The 21,630-nt window shown below is 39.7% G+C and overlaps 1 protein-coding gene across 1 annotated transcript in view; it reads right to left on the bottom strand.

The window, feature by feature from the left end:
• Positions 1-21,630, bottom strand: part of TLL1 (tolloid like 1) — a 136,208-nt gene that overhangs the window by 9,167 nt on the left and 105,411 nt on the right. The window contains exons 12-18 of the mRNA XM_087724687.1: positions 19,044-19,189; positions 17,577-17,772; positions 14,795-14,920; positions 11,976-12,136; positions 10,658-10,838; positions 5,116-5,241; positions 3,786-3,913 (exon numbers count right to left, since the gene is read on the bottom strand). Coding sequence (XP_087580813.1) covers positions 3,786-3,913; positions 5,116-5,241; positions 10,658-10,838; positions 11,976-12,136; positions 14,795-14,920; positions 17,577-17,772; positions 19,044-19,189 — 1,064 coding nt within the window. The remainder of the gene's footprint in view (positions 1-3,785; positions 3,914-5,115; positions 5,242-10,657; positions 10,839-11,975; positions 12,137-14,794; positions 14,921-17,576; positions 17,773-19,043; positions 19,190-21,630) is intronic.

The raw sequence follows: 21,630 nt of genomic DNA, 5'->3' as shown, positions 1-21,630 counted from the left end.
AGAGCCCATAAAATTGTAAAAATGGCAGAATGGCTACAGAGCAAATAGACTCATCGGAAGAATTCATAGTCAACATGGGGCTGCCCTTGAAGAGTGTTCGAAGACTTCAGTTAGTCCAGAATGCAGCCGCGCGAGCTATTGTGGGTGCACCTAGGTACACCCACGTTACACCTATCCTCCGCGGGCTGCACTGGCTTCCCATTGGTCTCCGAACACGCTTCAAAGTGCTAGTCGTTACTTTTAAAGCCCTACATGGCATCGGACCTGGCTACCTGAGAGACCGCCTCCTGCCAATTACCTCCCACAGACCGATTAGATCGCACAGATTAGGCCTCCTCCGGATTCCATCGGCCGGTCAATGTCGGCTGGCGACCCCCCGGGGGAGGGCCTTCTCCGTAGCTGCTCCGGCCCTCTGGAACGATCTCCCCGTTGAGATCCGGACCCTTACTACCCTTCCGGCCTTCTGCAAAGAGACTAAGACCTGGCTGTTCCGGCAGGCCTGGGGTTGTTGAGTTATCCAGCCCCACTTCAAGTATGTGAATGATGTGTAATTTTAAACTGTTGTTTTATTTTTTATATCCCCCCCTTTTATTGTAAGCCACCCTGAGTCTCCTTGAGAGTGGGCGGCATACAAAATTAATAAATAATAATAATAAATAATAATAACATGCAACCCATTGTGTTTTACAGAAAAGCTATTAGCTTTACTCTAAAATTGTACGTATGTATGTCTCAGTATACATCACACTGGCCACATGACCACAGAAATGTTTTTGTACAATGCTGGCTTCCTCGGCTAAGAAACAGAGATGAGCACTGATCTTCATAGATGCACACAACTGAACAGGGGAAACATTTACCTTCACCTATGCACAAAAGGAAGCATGTTTTAATGGGATATCTTGCAAGGCAGTGTGTGTAGAAATGTGGATTTATAGAACAATCCCATGTACAGACTTTCCCCTGTGCTTGGGAACTTTGCATTTAAATTATACAATACACTTCATCTTAGCCCAAAGGCCAAAAAGAATTTGATCGTAACTACATTTTTCATAAAAGGCAATGCAATTATAAGTCTTTTTAGTGCCTCAGTAATACATTTAACCCATTAATACTTAAAGGAAATGTTTGTTTGTGTATGTGTCTGTATATTTTGTGTCTTTTCCTGTTTTCCTTCTGTTGAAACTTGTTACCTTCTTGAAGACTGCCTAGTTAAGTTCCTGTAGGAGTCTACTCTGTTGCCAGGGTTGCAACTTTTTTGAAAAGTGGTTTGCTATCACCCCCTTCCTAGGGCTTAAAGTGACTGACCCAAAATCACCCCAGTTGGTTTTGTGCATAAGGTGGAATTAATACTCATGGTCTCCCAGTTTCTGATGCCTTAACTATTACATCATGTTGACTTTCATATTATGTATGTTGCATCCTTTCAAACTGATGGTAAGCCTCTTTTCATACCCTTGAATTGTAATTCATTATAAGCACAGTCAGCAAATGACATTTTTGCAAGACCATCCAAAGAACAACCTCTCAGCCCCCACAATTCTTACAATGGAGGCCAAGAGCCTTCAAGCCAGGTGGCTCTCTTATTGCTACCCCCTTTCTGCTATTAATATAACGCTAGAAAAATATCCTCAAAACATTTGTAGAAGTCAGAGAACCTGCTAGTCTCAACTGAGGCACAGGATCCTACTCTGTTGTCTGAATGGATGTGATTCAACAACTGATATCACCTTATGAGGAATCCAAGGGAATCAGGCATTCCTTTTTCTCAGGCAGCACAAGCAGATAATCAGGTAATCTTAGAGACAGATTAGTGGCTATAAATCAGGGGTGGGTTTCAACCGGTTCGCGGCGGTCCCTGCGAACCGGTTGGTCGCCAAACCCGGAAGTAAGTAACTTCCGGGAACGGCGAAGGGCGCGCCCGCCCGCCCGCGGTCCTTACCCAGTTTTGACGAGTTCTGCACTTCCATGCATGCGCAAGACGCATACAGCGCCTGCACGATCATCCAGGAGCAGCTGGAGCGTCGCGCAGATGCTAGTACGCATGCGTGCACTGCGTGCGTGCACGAGGACGCCGCCGGCCCCGTTCCAACTGAACCGGTTGGAACGGGGCGAGAAACCCACCCCTGCTATAAATGATGGATAAGCAACACTGCAAACTCAGGAAATAGAGTACAAAGTGACTTTAGAATGATGCTATTTTTGATATAGCTGATTCTTGAGTTATTTAAATTAAGTGAGGTAACTTGTCACTAAATGACAGTGAGAAAAAAAAATACTTCCTGACCAAATGAATTCAAGGCTATGTGATAAAAACTCTAAATAAGGTAGAGAAAATGTCAAACACTCTGTTCCTTTAATGCAAATCCAGAACAAATTGTCAACTTTTACACATGTCCAGTACTTGCCATATGATGATAGGATTATTTTTGGCCTCATAAATGGCTCTTCAGCCACACTCAATAAATGAAGTCATTTCAAGCCCACTTGGGAAATGAGAAACAGATATTTTTACTGAATTCCCGTTTGTATTTTTAAATCTTTTAAACTAAAATCATATGGCTACCAAGCGTTACATTATAATGTGCTAAATACCACATTGTCTCATGCAGGAGCCGAGGTGGCACAGTGGTTAGAGTGCAGCACTGCAGGCTACTTCAGCTGACTGCTAACTGCAGTTCAGCAGTTCAAATCTCACCAGCTCAAGATTGACTCAGCCTTCCATCTTTCCAAGGTGGGTAAATGAGGACCCAGATTGTTGGGGGCAAGAGGCTGACTCTCTAAACCGTTTAAAGAGGGCTGTAAAAGCACTAAGAAGTGATATATAAGTCTAAGTGATATTGCTATTGCTATATTTCAGTTCTACTACAGAAATCTCTAACCTTTTTGGACACTTACACTTAGAATCATGACAGCATGTTGCGGGGAAGGAAACTTCTCCACCAGAGATCGGATTCAAATAATTTACCAACCGGTTCTCTGTCCTAATGACCAGGTGGGTAGGCGGGGCTTAGTGGTCATGTGACCATGTGACCATGTGGGCGTGGCCAACTCAACATTACTCAGGTCGATGGGCACTTTGCCTTAGCTGTTACAATGTAATAAGGGTTAACCGGAGAGACAGTTTCTGTAAGCAGGGCAATAAAAATTAAGCTAGAAACAACACCAGAATATTTCCTTCCTGCCTTCCTTACAGGATTAGGCCTGTAAAGCAGAAAAAAACCAAAAGATTTCTTCCAACAACCGATTCTCTGAACCTCTTAGAAAGTTAAGAACTGGTTCTCCCGAATAGGTGCAAACTGGCTGAATCCCACCACTGTTCTCCACTCACGATATGGTTGCATTGCCAGTTGGAAAATTAAGAATTGACATGGGGATGAGCTCTGGATGGTGGGAGATCTGCAGCAATACTTATACCATGGATACGATTTTGGAGTCAAGCAACTGTTTTTGAAGGGCAAAAAGTGGTTCAGAGTACACATCGACGTACGCATAGGGGGTCAAGAATACTTCAAAGCAATTGCATCTTTTCTTGGGTTTCACATTTGCTCTCTGCTTATGAGGTACTGTTGTATATGTGCCAATGCAAGCTACAAATCGCTTTTTTTTTTCTTTTGGAATATGAATATGAGTATTGGCACTTATCAGAGATCTCTAATCTAACCCTCGTACTGACAAAACAATATTTTAAAAACCTGTCAATTCAATCTTCACTTCATTAACAATACTGTTGATTCACCTTAAAACTTTTGATAGATTTGTTACTAATGTTAACTACTACTTACTATTTTGACCCTGTGACCAGGTGTGGCACTTATTTCCCAGCTGCATTCCTTTCTGCTTGGGTACTTATCAGGCCAGTTGGGGCTTGTGATAATTCCATTTGGGCTGTGGATTTTCTGTTCGCATTCAGCTGCATTAATGATAGATAGAGAACATCAATGAATTGAGTGAAAATATACGATATCGCTAGATAACCCAGATATTAATTCTCTGCTTTATGAAAAAAGGAAGCATCTGTTAGAAGCTAATATGGTATAATACTTCAATCTTAACTATCAACGTTTACGATTAGCAAATTCATTACTGAGAACAATGTGCAATAATCCATAACGCTAATTTGGGGAGTTGTGCAAATAATTTGAGATCTTCATCCTTTTGAATATTTGGTGTTGCTGTTTAATGGCCCTCCCATTCACATGCTCTGTGCACAGTCACTCATGCCCTCATCCTTTCTCGCCTGGACTACTGTAACGCTCCCTACATGGGGCTGCCCTTGAAGAGCACCCGGAGGCTTCAACTGGTCCAGAATGCGGCTGTGCGGGTTATCATGGGGGCACCTAGGTGCTCCCATGTTACACCCCTTTTAGGTGGCCTGCACTGGTTCCCGGTTGTCTTCCGAGAGCGATTCAAGGTACTAATTATGACCTTTAAAGTGCTCCATGGCTTAGGCCCAGGGTACCTGCAAGACCACCTACTGCCACTGGTAGCCTCCCACCGTCCAGTGCGATCCCACAGAGTTGGCCTCCTCAGGGTGCTGTCAGCCAGACAGTGTCGGCTAGCGACCCCCAGGGGGAGAGCCTTCTCTGTGGGAGCGCCTTCCCTCTGGAATGAGATGCCCTCGGAGCTTCGTATCTCCCCAACCTCCGGTCCTTCCGATGCACCCTAAAAAGTTGGCTTTTCCAGCAAGCCAGCCAGGCCTGAACAAAACAAAATAAATTATTGATCATTGTTAATTTTAATCCGAATTTTTTTAAAAAAATGTTATTGTCAATTCTAATTGGGTTTGTTTGTTTATTTTTTTTAAAACTTTTGTATTATGTATTTCTTTTAATGTTGTACGCCGCCCTGAGTCCTTGGGAGAAGGGTGGCATATAAATCTAATAAACCAAACCTAATAAACCAAACTTGTACATTCACCTGCCTGCACAGAAGATGCTTCAGCTGACTTTTGAGGTATCGTGGTCATACAATATTTGAATATTTTGTATAGCTTGCCACATAACACTTTTGAATGAAATATCTTACAAGCTTTGAACAGGTGCAAATACATGAATAAGATAAAATGCACTCAAGCAACTTTAAAATAAGCTTCTCTGGCATATTCTTTTTTACCTTCTTTGCAGTCATGTTTGTTTTCGTGAAGCACAAATCCATTCCGACATTGGCATACATAGCTTCCAAAAGTGTTAATGCATTCATGCTGGCAGCCACCATTGTCCTTTGAACATTCATCTTTATCTATAAAATATACAACACATTTACTCTATGAACAAAATATACCTCTATATTTCAGAAAAAAAGAAACTTAATGGTTTAGTTAGGTTTAAGTGCCTGTGGAAAACTTTCCCCTTAAAGTATAGAAAAAGGAGCCATACATAATAATGATGTAGCAAGGAATTATACACTCCTTAGGATTTCCTTGATTTGATTCCAATTGCCTCACAATTGGGCAACTGTATAGAAATAAAGGTCAAAATTTTAATAATTGATAAATTAATGTATAATGAGAATATATATTTTGTTAATTGGCAAATTCTCATCACTAAAATGCTTGAAGCATTATGTATTTATATATGTGTGAGTGTATATGTACGTTTGTGTATTAATAACATACATGGTTATTCAATTATGTTGTTTTATTTAAAGAGTTTGGATGACAATCAGAGGTGGTATTCAGCAGGTTCTGACCAGTTCTGGAGAACCAGTAGCAGAAATTTTGAGAAGTTCGAAGAACCAGTAAATATCACCTCTGACTGGCCCCGCCCCCATCTATTCTCTGCCTCCTGAGTCCCAGCTGATCAGGAGGAAATGGGGATTTTGCTGTATCCTTCCCCTGGAGTGGGGAGGTAATGGGGATTTTACAGTATCCTTCCCCTGCCATGGCCACCAAGCCACACCCACAGAACCGGTAGTAAAATATTTTGAACCCCACCACTGATGACAATGTAATATTTTTCCTAATTAACACTGGGACAAAAATAAAACTGGAGAAGAATACAATAGTTTGGGACTGGTAATGAATGATGAAGTAAAAAATCTTATCTATGATTTATATAAACAAGGATTCATATTCCGGGTTGAAAAACGTATAAGTAAATAAATTCTAATTCACCAGATTAAATTTAAAAGAAGTAAACTTTTTACAGACTACATGCAAATCATGTTCAGGGATGGAAATCAGCCCTCCAATTTTAAATTGACCCTTTATCTATTTTTTCTCTCTATAATTCCTATAACTAGGAAAGATCCATTTTCAACAATACATTAGATCTGATTCATTTAAAAAATACATGGTCATCTTTCAGACCCTCAAAAACTAGACTGTGAATTATGTCACATGGCCTGTATCAAAATCTTCACCTGCTTCCAAAACAAAAATGCTCTCCTTGGAGGCACCTGTTTTGCCTGTGTGTGGGGGCGAATGTACCAGGATAGGTGATTTTATGTCAAAGCCTACGTAAACAGCCAACACGTGGTACAACAGGAACAAGGAGGGGAATCTCAAGTGTCGGAACTCGACCCCTCCCTTAAAATTGCAGAGCCTACCCTGACAAATCAAGAAACACAAGGTGACCAGGGTAGTCCATCAGCAGCAGTGAAGGATCTTCCGCAGGCAAACACACAAGCAGCTTTAGTTCACAACCTCAATGTGGAGGTGAAGGAACCCTTGGCAGACCTTCAAAGCAATTCAAGCACAGACAGAAAGATGCCTGAAATAGTAGATGTGCCAGGTTACAGCACATCAGCCAGTTGAACACTCGACAGCTTCATCAACATCCAAAGTAAACAAACACACTTTATGACATCGACGCGCATCGGGTCCCAGTGCATGGCGGGGAGGAAAGTGGATAGACTCTGCATAGAAGCATTAGATGGGAGTGCACAGTTCCCACTGTCACTATTACTAGAATGGAATGATCTACCAGATGATCGCAGTGAGATTGTGACCCCAGAGGTAGCAAGCCCCATACCTCACCTGAAGCACATGACTAACCACTTTCCTGATCTAGATCCCAAAGCCGAAATCCTGCTCTTGCTGGGAGCAGACACCTCTGATGCTTTCACCCCGCAAGAAGTGGTCAAGGGAACAAGGGGCTCCCCATTCGCCCTCGAAATAGATCTTGGAAGGGGCATCTTTGGGACAGTATGTGTCAATCAACCACAGGTCCCAACCCAGGTAAATGTCTTTGCAAACTCTGCTCTCAGTAATGGGAGAACATCCCACTTTAAATCATGCCAAGAATACTTCACGACCTCGACACTTAAACCAGTTTTAGGAGCAACAGTGTTCCAGACCAGCAAAGAAGACAACAACTTGACCTTGTTGATAGAGAACAAAGAGTTTCTCAGGCTCACGATCAAGGAACTTCAACAGGAGGCCACCAAAAATTGGGTGGCTACATTTCCCTTTTGCAAACCAAGACAATGGTTTCCAAATAACCATGAGCAACCTCTCTCTCACCTCTTCAAGCTGAGACAAATCATGAACAAGTAGCCCGAAATGAAAGCTCATTTTGTGGAGTTCCTAGACCAGATGGTCCAGAACGGACACACAGAACTTACTCCATCTCCGAGAATTGATGAGGAATGCTGGCACCTGCCATCCTTTAGAAAGTGCCAGCCACAAGAGCCAGACCAGATTCAAGCAGTTTTCGATACCAACGTGCAATCCCAAGGCCCCCCTCTGAACAAAGTGCTTCTCATAGGTGCTGACCTCACCAACAGTCTGCTCAGCATGCTCCATCACTTCAGAAAGGAAGTCATAGCCATCCTGGACAACATCCAGCAGATGTTCTACTTATTCCTTGTCTGAGAAGACCATCAAATCTACCTATGTCTCATGTGGTCCAGCGACGAACAGCACAACCAACAGAAGCAAGAACGGTCAATATGGCGAGACTCCCTGAGTTGTCTCCAAGGCGTTCCTGTCCAGCTTAAGTACGTTCCCATCTTGCCTATCACCACAACGAATATGATAATAGCCGTAGGATACATCAGAATCTACTGTGGGGAGAACAACGTTCACATCGTCTACAGCGGGGAGAACAACATTCACATCAGTTTCATCATGGGAATGGTGAAACTAGCACTACAACTACCTGTCAACCAGTCCCAAGAACCAACTCGCTTCAAACACCTCTCCAGACGAAAGTCTCTCATGTTGGGCTTAGCAGTGATTGTTTTCACCACCCTCGTGGTAGAGGGGGCAGCCGTCATCAACTCTCAAGCCTTGGTCCAGAGTTTTTGGATCCTGAAAAACCAACTGTCCTCACCCAGCCACCTTGCTGACCCAGAAGACAGGTGACTGGTCAGCACCAGCAGGGAACTTCGTTCCCAAAGACATGTATTGGAACTTATGGCCTAAGGGACTTGTGTCCACTGGAACTCATGGCCTCTGGGACTTGTGCACCAAGCCCTACCCAGTAATGATGAACTAGTTCTCCAGATGGAAGCTCAAGTCGCAAAGCAGACCTCCACCAAGAAGCTCTACACCAGACCAATCAGCGACTCAGAACTGCTGTTTTGGAAGACTGAACTAGAAGATTGAACCTCAAGTTTTGCATGCTTTGTGTCTACAAGACTGTTTGCACTGTTTGATGCTATGTCTTGTGTAACCCAGTTAATCAGTTAGATAGGTTTGCATGTTCAGTTAATTAGGCAGTTAGCTACATGTTTGATGTTATGCCTTTGTTTATCTTAGTTAATTAGATAGTCATGCTATGCCTTTGTGTAACACAGTTAGTTAAATAGTCAAGTTTGCATTGTTTTATGCCACGTTTCTGTTTGCCTTTACTTAAAAGTTAGTAAGTAGTGGAATTCATAATTCCAGGCGGGGAGTGTGCTGTCCCAACAGTATATAGCTAATGTAGGAATTAAGAACTGTCTCCTTTAAGAAACTACCTCATGGGAAATGTAGGCAGAAATGCTTTGTGGGAAATGTAGTTCCATAACATGTGACCATATCTGTGTTCCCTGATTGGGCAGCGGGTATTCTGCCCAGGAAAAGTGATTTATTACCGGTCACTCTTTGAATCGCCCTTTGTTAACTGGGATGGGGCAAAACGCATCTCCCCTCTTCATCTCCGATCTTCTCCACTCATCAAAAGGATAGAAAGACCACAGACTTTTTACATTACGTGATGGGACAGATCATGGAAAGTCAGAAGAATCTTAACACTGAACTGCAAGTTTTGCTATTAAGGATGCCTGATAATAAACTTGGTCTGAAAGAACGTCCTAAGCATGGAGTTAAACTGCTTTCCCAGCCAATCTACAATCACTGGGTCAGGACAGGAAGGATTTATACTCCTTACACACAGCTGGTCATTTGAATTGTTTTAGAGTCATTGAGGTGACTTGGGAGTTTGTGCCTTTAGGGGTACAAATGGGGGTGGAGCCTTCTTGGACTGCTGAAACAATTGTGTTGTGGAGCTGTGCTTTCTGCAGGATGTTTTCTGTCCTGTGTCCCTTCACTGTTGAACACAGACTGAAGCACAAAGGATTCCCGTAGTCTGCAATTTTTCTGGAAATCTGTTCATTTGAAAGGTGTTCATCCCAAAGTACATAGCTAAATGTCTATGGAGATTTTCAGTCATCCAGGTCACCATTGTTCCAAAGGTGCTTTTTTCAAGAGGCAACTGGACCTTTCTTTTTATAATTTTCATTTTTTTTCTTTTTTCTTTTCATTTTTTTTTTTTTTGTAAATGTGTTTTTATTTTCCATTTTCATTTCGTACACTCACATATATACTGTGCATAACCAGGGCCATATAACATTAAACAATAGACACAGCCATTCCTCTTGTCAACAATACCCCCCAAAATAGAAACCCAATGTACCTCTTCGACCCTCCATACACCCTTTCTTTCGCCCCCCTCCAACTTTCCATCTTCCCTCCAACATTCCCCTCTACCCTACTTCCCCTCCCCCTCTCCCACTCCTCTCTCCCAGTACACACCCTCCCTTCCTTCTCACCCTCCCTCCCATCCCCTCTCCCACCCTCTCTACCCCTCTTTCTTCTATCCCTCTACTCCTCCCTTCGGTGTATTTCTACTATCTATTAATATATTCAGCTTGTCCTATTTTTACAGTGAAATTAAAGAGCAACAGTATACAAGTGCAGTCGCGTTACTTTAAAATCTAACACATACTATATATCCCCCCTCCCCCCTCCCCCCTGGACCTCGCTTTTCATTGAACTTTGGGACAATCATGACCTGGATGACTGAGAATCTTCACAGAAATTAACTTGTGTGCATCCTTATTTGGGGGGGGGGGGAACATGCCATTTTTAAGGAGAAAAAAAATAAAACATTAAGAGAATATTACTGCAAACAAAGGAAAACCAATATAATTAGGAAGGTAAATGAATAATGATAGTAATTAATAATATAGGTATGTATATATTATTATAACTAATAAATTATTTCCTTGCCATGATTATTTATGTATTGAAATTAATATTAACATTTAATTAAGTGAAAAATTGGAACTGAGCTTGTTAAGAGGTTGGCCATTCATCTTCATTAGAATTAAAAAATGAAAAGCATTAACAAATCTTATCCTGGAGAAAAGATTTTGAAAAGTTTAGTTGTATTTGTAAAAACTCAAACATTCATACACAGATCACACTTTATTGCATTTGTTTTAGTACCTGAGAAGAAGTGAGCTTTGAAACCTTTTTTTGAAACTGTGTTATCAGATTTGAATTCAATTCTCATGTTGTTATACTGGGATGTGATAACTTCAGGCACTTCCGTACCACAAAATTTGCCCTGTGGTTTGGAATCAGTAGAAAGGCCACTACGGATTTCCACATAATCATATTTGCACACCTAAAAAAATGAAATGCCATTATCAATCCTAATGCAATTAATACATTTATCTCTCAACTTATATCTTCCACTATGAGACATAATATGGTTTAGCTCTTTTAATTTTATTGTTGCATTACTCATTACACCACAATTGATCAAATATACAAGGGTTCACCGACAAAAGCGCCCCTGACAAAACTGCCATGACAAAACAGTGATGTTGAAAGCGCACCCACTAAAGCGCGTCGACAAATGCGCGCCGACAAAAGCGCGCCAGCAAAAACAACGGTAACAACGTTAACAACCCTAACCCTTATCCTAACCCTAATCCTAACCTAAAAACCCTAATCGCGCTTTTGTGGGCGCGGTTTTGTCGGTGCGCTTTAGTGGGCGCGCTTTCAACGTTGCCGTTTTTGTCACGGCGGTTTTGTCAGTGCGCATTTGTCGGGCGCGCATTTGTCGGGTCACGATATACAAGAGGATCTGGATAGGTTTTTCTTTTCTTGAGTGACAGACTTGGAACTCTAATGATGCCAGGATCTTAATATTAGCTTAATTGTATATTGATTCAAATTCCTTTGCTATTAATAATAATCAGCAATGCAGAGAGTATTGCCACATCTATTTTTTTTTTCATTTAATTTGCCTTTCCATATTTTTGATTTAATTTAAAGACTTAATTTTCCATTTTGGTTACCTGAATCATGACTCTCTCCTATGTATGTAAACTGGTATTAAATGTGTTGGAACATTTCTATTAATCTGTTAACGAAAATCTTTTTACCTTTTTTTACTTCTTTATGAAAAGACCTAACATTTGGTCATCTTGGATTTTCCTTGCCCTTAGGAATTCTAATTCTGGACCTAATATTTTGATTGTGTGTTGAAGTAAATTTTTAATTATGGGAGTCTATTCATATATGTTCATGTAATAATCTCTAATCTCAAAGTGGATTTTAGAAATGTGGTCATGATTTCATTTGGGTGTTGATTTCAAGTGCATTATTCAGCATGTAGCTAAAACAGCACCAAGAAATAAGAATCAAGAGCTGATTAAGAAAACAAAAATTATGATGGATATTTTCCATTCATATTTTGCATTCTGCTACTATTGATTACCTAAGCAAATATTAGTTTCGCGTGTCATTAACTTACTTCACTCCCTTCCAGTTCAAAGAACTCAAACTTCACTGAGATTCTGTACTGGGTGGGAGCAACAAGTTGCCACACACAGTTTTTATTAGGGGGGTATTCTTTGGGCCACCCTGGTGATGTTAGAGTCCCATTCAGCTTTGTCAGAAGACCCCCACAGGCAGCTGAAACAAAAGTGAAAGGACATAAAGTTACAAGTTTGTAAAATCGTAGTTTGTACACATGAGAAGTAATAGATGAATTCAGAAATCTAAATTTTCAAAACAAACAAACAAAACAGATAAATCCAAAAGTATGGCCAATGTTGCCTATTGGCATATATGGACTGAGGTGAGGAGACTGAAGAACAAGGTGGATGCATGCATAAATATTGTTTCTTTTTTTTAAAAAAGCAGAAATTATGTACTATATATACACCATATACTCTCAGAAAATAATTTCCTCTTTTCTCTACTCATATTGTCAATGTTGTATCAATTCAAACCGTAGCTGAAAGTCAAAATAGAAAATAAAAGACAAACTAAAACAAAATTCATGGTGGGTCTAAGACCAGGATGCTAAAGAGCTTGTATTACAATATTTATATATTTTCCTACTGAAAATATTTGAAATATGTCACTCCATGATCATATTTTAAGCTAGTCCAGACAGAGGAGTATACAGTATTTATGGACACCCCAATACTTATGAAAGGCCTATGACCAATACAGTGGAAGAGCACCCACAGAATTCCAACTCTCCTCCAATAAATAAGTAATAGCTGCAAAATTTTGTGGAGACACAATTGAAATCTTATGGAATTTGTTGTGTATGTGAGTTTGCGGCTATTTTCCTTCTTTTGAAAAATGCCGACCTTTTCCTCAAAAGGCTGCCCAACTCAGGCTAAATTCGTAAATCTGTTAAGTAATTCATGCAGGATTATATCAATTTAATTTCTTTAACTAAGGTATGAATTTCATGATCATAAATTTAGAGCTGAATACTAATCTTAGGCACTTAGAAGAAAGCAAAGAAACAGATCGCCAAATAAATCAACTCAGAATTCTCATTCAAAATGCACAAGATCAGGTTCAAATTAGACTATTGTGAACATATTATATGAAATTGCAGCTCTCCAGGAAATGCACTAACACTGAGAAAGGCAGAAAGGAGAGAACAAGGTGACCGGAAATGAAGTGGAAGAATTCTATTGGTCATGAATATGCTGGAAGAGATGAAGGGACCAGGTTATGGATAGGTCATCATGAAGAAAATCTACTTATCTGGTTACTAGAAGCTGAGACTATCTTAAAGACACACTTACTTACTATACTAATGCAGTAAGAGAAAAGACATGATGCCACAAATATTTAGATGTATGATATACGTAACACTTTTTCTTCTGGAAAGTTCTCATATAGAAAGGGAGTGATTTCACAAATGAAGTATAGCTTTAGAGGTAAAATTATCCATATAAAATATTATATTTGTTTATACAAGAGGTTTTCTAGATTTTCCGAAGGTGTATTTATTGCTCTGTAATAGAAGAAAATTTGGGGAGGGAATTTGGCTTTTTCTACTGTCAAGACTAGCTCATTTAAACCAGAGGTGAGCAGTACATTGTAAGTTTCTGGACACTTGACTCCTTATTCATAAGTAGGCTTACTCAGCAAAAGATTCCCAGGCATACGTTGCCTAATTCAGGATTTCTCAACCTTTTCTTCATCGCAAACACCCTTTAAATGCCTTTTGTGGCCATGGACCATGGCCACATGTCACCATGACGCACCCTAAAAAGTTGGCTTTTCCAGCAAGCCAGCCTGGCCTGAACAAAACAAATCAAAGTATTGATTATTGTTAATTTTAATTTGAATTCTTTAAAAAAATGTGTCATTGTTAATTTTAATTGGGTTTGGGGATATCCTATTTAATTTCTTTTTAACTTTTGTAGTATGTGTTTCTTTTAATGATGTTGTACGCCGCCCTGAGTCTTTGGGAGAAGGGCGGCATATAAATCGAATAAACCTCAACCTCATTTAAGTCATAACATTTCAAGCTTCCATGGACCACCTGAGATGACATCACAGACCCGTCAAGAGTCTGCGGGCCATAACTTGAAAACCACTGTCCTAATTCTCTTTATTGCAAATATTGTGATCATGAATGAAGCTACCGACACAAAGATAATTTTCCGTCTGCGTTGGAAGCACCCTGTTTTAATTTCCATCTTTTTGAGTTACTGTAATGGACACTTGGTGGTTCACTCAGGTATATTAGGCAACTGCTATATGTTTTTTTAATAGATCTTTGTGGCCAGAGATTCTTGTTTTCTGCCTTATCTACAAAAAAGAATGGAAGCAGAGGGAAATGGGTGTATTTGCAGTAATTTGACGCCCCATCTTAACTTGTCCTTGGCAAAAATCTAAGCAACTTTATAGAATGGTAATAGTAAAGAGACTTTACAGAGTAGCAGCCTAGTTTTATCTTTTTCCTGTTTTATTTAAATACACAGTGCCACTTTTAGAACATACACATGTTAAATCTAGAGATGTTTTTCATGTTAAAAAATAAAAATAGTAATAAAATTCATACCCATCATATGACCTACTGACATTGAAAATACCCAGCTGGCTAGAGTAAACTTTTATTAAGTCACTATGCATGAATCTATTGTCAGGTCAGCATTTTTGAGAAATAGCTGATGTAAGGTTTATAATGCATATACAAAATCAGCCTTGGCAAGAATGTAAAATTGGGCTTAATACAGATACGGTACTTGCCATAAAAGCAAGCCATGTAATAAAATAGTCTCTGGAATATTGAAAATTAATGCACTCAGTTACCTTCACAACTCTTCTTATCAGGCCCAAGCTCATAACCCGGATCACAAGCACACTGATAACTGCCCAGCGTATTCACACATCGTTGTTCACATCCACCATTGTCCAATTTGGCACATTCATCTTCCTCTGAGAAATAAAAATAGAATTGCATTCAAACATCAACATATGTCTTTTTTATATTGTATTAAAGTAACAACAAATCTGCATTTATAACTCAAACTGAGTTTGATGTAAGCATTTTCACAAAGCAGGATACATCTAATGACTGAGAAGATATGCATATCCCTTTAAGCATTGGCCTTATATTGTCGAGGTTACAGTTGATTAGACCAAACCAGAAAATCAACTCTGCAATTGAAATTATTTTTATTGTGATTGGCTATAGTAACAGAATCTTGTTGTGCTGTACCTGCTCCCTCCTTTTATACCACAGGAAATCAGAGAGGTCATGGGGCACAATGGCTCAGTGGCTAAGAGGCTGAGCTTGTTGATCAGAAAGGTCAGCAGTTTGAATCCCTAGCGTCGCATAATGGAGTGAGCTCCTATTACTAGTCCCAGCTTCTGCCAACCTAGCAGTTCAAAAGCACGTAAAAATGCAAGTAGAAAAATAGGGACCACTTTTGGTGGGAAGGTAACAGCGTTCCATATGCCTTTGACGTTTAGTCACGCCAGCCACATGACCATGGAGATTTCTTCAGACAGCACTGGCTCTTCAGCTTTGAAAAGGAGATGAGCACCGCTCCCTAGAGTCGGGAACAACTAGCACATATGTGCGAGGGGAACCTTTACCTTATAGTAACAGAATCTTGTTGTACTGTACCTATTCCCCCTTTTTATACTTCAGTAAATCAGAGAGGAGTCTGCCTGAGCTGCTTCCAAGTGTTATCTCATTGCTGTAGATCTAAAAAATGTTTTAGTTCCTTTTACTAGGTAAAGGTTCTTGCATACTTCCATCGTGAATATCTGTTACAAAGAAATTTGTTCTTCTCTACCTCTGTTGCTTATATTGATCAGCCAGGGATACAGCTGAGACTGAAATAATATTCTTTGTAATTTCAAGACTTCTAAATTAGTGTAGGTAATGTGTAGGAGAAATTAGCACTGGTTAGGAGGAGTAAAATAAAGCAAAACTCCTTTCCCCCCCCCCCAATTGCTTAATCAGGGACTTGAAAAATAATAAACTTTGTCAGCTCAGCCATAAAACATTTAGAGAGCCAAGGAATGATGACAATAGAAGAGACTAGGAGGTGAGCATAAGCTCTGGGAAACAAGATAGCCCCATACCATATTTTTTATAATTATGCTCTTAGAATGCTCTCTTTCTTCATTCAGTGAAGCATAGTTTTTGCAGTAATCCATTATCTCATAAGATCCACCCCATAGTTGATTCCATTAACATGTAAAATAGTTTATGATTCCTTTGGACTTGTCCCTATCTGTCCTATCTGCTCCCTACTGCTCTGCTGATGATTACAGTTGGGTTTCAGAGGGTGCTTGGTGGAATTCTTGAGTACCTCATTGTGGTAGGTCAATTAAAACCTCCTAGATTCACTTGAGTTTTGTGGAAGTTCTCTGGAGTTGGCTGAGTTATGGGGTGATTTGGTTATCTGCAAAGAATAGTTGTCCTTATTGACAATGAAGAACTGGATAGAGACAGTGGAGCTGTAACCTCATCAGCCTATATTTTAGGATGATGCTCCTTCTTGGTTAAGATCTTCCTACAAGTGACGTATGGTTGTGTTCAAGTGATGGTGGATTCTTCCTGGAGAGAAGGAATGGTTCCATATGTGGCTAAGGAGGCAGTGGCCTGGCAGTGGTTAAGGAGGAAGGGAAGATTGCTTAGTAGATGAAAAGGATTATCAATATCATTTTCAGTTAGGTTCAAAGCTGGGCACAGTATGGGGACAATATTGGTCATCTTTGCTGAAAATATCAAAGACGTTAAATATCTTAAATGCAGGGTATGGGACTGGTGTGACTCACTGGAGGAGGAGTTTTTTCTTGGCACTTATCTGTTTGTACCTCGTTGCTTTGATGTATAGTTTTAAACTTTGATTATGGATTTTAATTGACTTCTGCTATTTTCTGATGTTAAACGCTGCCCTGGGTTGAGCAGCTGTGTAAATCAGTTAAATAAATAAGGTATATTCATTTGATTCTTGTACTGTATCCACTTAGTTTCATATTCTCATTACTCTATACAGAGAGGTTCCATCTCCACCCTGTTTAGGTTTTACTTTTTGGGCTACCTCCAGTATAATAAACAATTTGAACTCCCAAAGAATTGTGTTTCAATCTCAGCTTTATAATGAACTCTTAACAAAATTAGTGAGAGAAATTGGCTCTCGAAATGCATTCAAATCACTTGGGATCGCTTGGTTTAGGAAACCATTTCATAGTGAGAAAGGTGAAAAAGAGACCTACAATCAAATCATTCTTACTGTTTCAGTAGTGAAGGCTACAGGATCAGGGGCAAAAGCAGAAAAAAATGTCTGAACAATAAAATTTAAATTAAGGGAATTATTTTTCCTGAGTTTTATTATAAGCAATAGCAATGGCAATCTGTGATTTACAGAGTCAGCATATTGCCCCCAACAACCTGGGTCCTCTTTTTACCAGCCTAAGAGGACTGAGGAAGACTGCGTCATCCTTGAGCCACTCAGGATAAAGGGAATCAAACTTTTGATAATGTGAGCAGAATTAGCCTACAATACTACATTCTAACTACTGCGCCACCATGGCTCTTAAATGCAACTACACGACTAATTGCCCAAACTATTACCTTTAAAAAAATTAGCAGCAAATCCTGCTTTATTGACTGTCCCATCAGAAACAAACTTCATCCACAGGGTATTTGAGGTAGATCTTATATCTTCAGGTTTATCATAGCCACAAAAATGGCCAATCAAAGGGCTGCTTTCACTCATTCCATCTCGGACTTCTAAATAATCATAGGCACAATTATCATGTCTCTCAATCTGCAAATAGAAAATGATATTTGATCAAAATTATAATATGTATATTTCTGCTAACAATTTTTACTTTGTTACTTAATTTTCTAATATAAACATATCGTTTCTTGGGAAACTGTTCAAATCCTGAACAGGGCTTCTTTTAAAATTAAAATTAAATTGGAGAGAAATTATGTTGGCAACCAGAAGTTGTTTAATTGAAATCCTGTGGCCAAATAAGTATCAAGCTGAACTTAAGGTAGATGCAAAAATCAGAAATATGAAAAGTTATGAAGCTTGGAAATTCAACAGATAGTGTATTTTATTGAGCAACAAAAATAATGTTTCATATGATCACACATACAGTAGATTAGATTGGAATAATGTTTTGCCTTAGGCAAAACAATATAGTAAAAAATCAATGTCTTTACACTTATTCTGACCAGTGGTCTATTGACACTAGCAATTCTAAGTTTAAAGAGGGATATTAGCACCACAAGGCTTCCATTCTGTAACTGTGCTGTTTAAGGGATATCTTGTATCTTTCTGAGGATGCTTTCCCCTCAGTTCTTACTCCAGATGAGTTTCATGAGAATGGCTCTTTTGAAATTTCTTTAGAGTACAATTCTGCCCCTGAGTTGATTGATTATGAACAAGATTGCAGTTTGAATTCCTATTATTTTAACAGTTAATGAAAAGGAAAGAAAATAGACATATAGTAAAAAAAAATCAGCACACCCTGAATAAAAACTTTATAAAACTTTTTTATTAAGTTTCATTTATATAATTCTATTTATCTATCTACCTATTTTCTAATCCCTATGACACAAAGGGAGTTTGAACAATGCTATGAGATATATTTTCCTGGTCCCGAATAAAATTACATTATATAAAAATTAAAATTAATACTAAGAAATTATTATAAAATTCAGTACAATTTTGATCCCTTTATAAAATATCAGCATGATGTAATTGTATGAAGAGAGTAATGAGAACAAAGAGATTTTAGAAAGAAATAAAAGTCCTATTTCTTAAATAGCCTTTTGGAATGGGATTAGTTACTTGCTAAAAGAAACTATTGTCAGTTTTTAAAACATTCCTATTCAAATAGTGAGAGAATATAAAACCCTTTCATCTTTCTGCAATGGAACTGTCAGTGAAAGGAAATATGAACTACTGTATGGCTTTATGTTATACAGAGAATGCTTTGTGTCTATGTTGGCTTAATGAGGATTCCCTTAAATGTCACTGTCAGTTAGTCACAAGATGGTTTCCTCAGATCAGTTAAAAGGCTTTACCTCAAATGCCTGAAAGGTTAATCCAACATTGTAGTTCTCTGACACTGTTATTTTCCACACACATTCCTTCATTGGTCTATAGTCATCGGGATAATTAGGAGACTGGATCTGGCCTTCATTTTTATGTATCTCACCTCCACAAATTGCTAAGGAATACAAAAGAAGAAACGTAAGCTTACTTCCAGTATTTACATTTTTTTAAAAAAATGAGAAGTTACTGGTGTCTGGAGGACCCATTAAATTACAAATATGTGATTCCTTCATCAAGTGTTCTTGATAAAATGTATGTTTAAAACTGTATGCAGTCAGACTAGTAGTAGTAAAAACCAGTAGTACCAGTAGTAAACAAGTAGTAAAAATCACGGGTGGGTCCCTGCCCGCCCACTTGCCTCGGCTCTATGCCATCCTTTTTAGGCACATTTTTTATGCCGGATGCATTCACGGAAGGCACACACACGAGCAAAGTGCATGCACAGAGGGCCGGGCGCATGCACGGATGGTGCACGGGTGGTGAACCGGTGGTAACAAAATGTAAAGCCCACCACTGTATGCAGTGCAATCCATCTACTGTATGTACTGTATATAATGCCTTCAGAAAATACTCAGACCCTCTTCACTTTTGTCAATTTTGTTATGCTGCAGCCTGATTCTACAGTTGTTGAAGTTCATTTTTTTTCTCACTAATTAAAACACTTAGTACCGCATTATGACATCATGAAAATAGAATTTTAGAAACGTCTGTAAATATATTAAAAAGAAAAAAACTAAAATATCACATTGACATAAGTATTTAGACTCTTTACTCAGTACTTTGTTGAAGCACATTTGGCAGCAATTACAGCCTCAAGTCTTTTTTGGGTATGACGTGACAAGATTTGCATACCTGGATTGGGGGATTTTTCTGCCCTTCTTCCTTGCAAACCTTCTCAAGCTCAAGTCGGGTTGAATGTCAACCACCAGTGTACAGCCATTTTCAGGTCCCTCCAGAGATGTTCAATAGGGTTCAAGTCAGGGCTCTGGATGGATCACTCTAGGAAATTCACAGAGTTGTCCCTAAACCACTCCTATGTTGTCTTGGCTGTGTGTTTAGGATTATTGTCATGTTGGAAAGTGAACCTTTGGCCCAGTCCGAGGTCCTGAGCACTGTGGAACAGGCTTTCATCATGAGTATCTCGGTACTTTGCTCCATTCAGCTTTCCCTCAACCCTGACCAATCTTCCAGTCCCTGCTGCTGAAAAAAAAAAACCAGAGCATGATGCTGCCACCACGCTTCACTGTTGGGATTATATTGGGCAGGCGATGAGCAGTGTCTGGTTTCCTCCAGACATAACATTTAGAATTGAGAACAAACCGTTCAATCTTGGTTTCATCAGACCAGAGAATCTTGTTCCTCGCACTCTAAGAGTCCTTCAGGTGCTTTTTTGCAATCTCCAAGCAGGTTTTCATCAGAGGTGGGTTCCTATTGGTTCGGACTGGTTCACCCGAATAGGTAGTATTTGGTCTGCCATACCCCTGAACTGGTTCTCTCAGCAGCACTGTAGGCACCACCATCTTGTTTATGGCTTCTGCGCATGCACAGAAGCATTTTTTAGTATTTCACATGCTCACATAGTGCACATCAAGCATGCGCGCACAGTGTGTCCCTGAGCAAGCCAGAACCCACCCCTGGTTTTCATGTGTCTGGACTAAGGAGAGGCTTCCATCTAGCCCAGAGGTGGGTTCCTACCAGTTCGCACCTATTCGGTAGAACCGGTTCGTCAAATCTACCGAACCGGTTAGAAGAGGTTCCACCAGTGGACCCGGAAAGCAGGCCACACCTACAGAAGAGGTTCCAAATTTTTTTGAAACCCACCACTGATCTAGCCATTCTGCCATAAATCCCAGATTGGTGGAGAGCTGCAGTGATGGTTGTCCTTCTGGAACTCTATCCCATCCCCGCACAGGATCTCTGGAGCTCAGTCAGAGAGACAATCAGATTCTTGTTCACCTCTCTTACTAGGGCCCTTCTCCCCAATTGCTGGGATCTTGGTTGTGTCTTGGCTGTGTCAAACTTCTTCCATTTGAGAATTATGGAGGCCACTGTGCTCTTGGGAACCTTCAGTGCAGCAGAAATTTTATTGTAGCCTTTCCCAGATCTGTGCCTTGCAATAATCCTGTCTCTGAGCTCTGCAGGCAATTCCCTTGCCCTCATGGCTTTTGCTCTGCATTGTCAGCTATGAGGTCTTCTATAGAGAGGTGTGTGCCTTTCCAAATAATGTCCAACCAATTTAATTTACCACAGATAGACTCCAATCAAGGTATAGAAACATATTAGCAACAATAAAAAGAAATGGGGGAGATGGACCGAAGCTAAATTTCAAGTGTTGTTGCAAAGGGTCAGGATACTTATGCCAATGTAATATTTCAGTTTTTTTCTTTTGAATAAATGTACAGATATTTCTAAAATTCTGTTTTCATTTTTGTCATTATGGGGTACTGACTGTAGATCAAAGAGGCAAAAAAATGAATTTCAACAACTATAGAATCAGACTGCAGCACAACAAAGGTGAAGGGGGTTTGAATACTTTCTGAATGTAGTGTAAATTGC

This window comes from Thamnophis sirtalis, unplaced genomic scaffold (genome assembly GCF_051295495.1).
Source record: "Thamnophis sirtalis isolate CommonGarterSnake01/CBP01778 unplaced genomic scaffold, rThaSir2_p1.2 scaffold_10, whole genome shotgun sequence".
NCBI classification, from domain to species: Eukaryota; Metazoa; Chordata; class Lepidosauria; order Squamata; family Natricidae; genus Thamnophis; species Thamnophis sirtalis.
The sequence above is the reverse complement of the archived record's forward strand: the minus strand, read 5'-3'. Positions and strand labels throughout refer to the sequence as shown.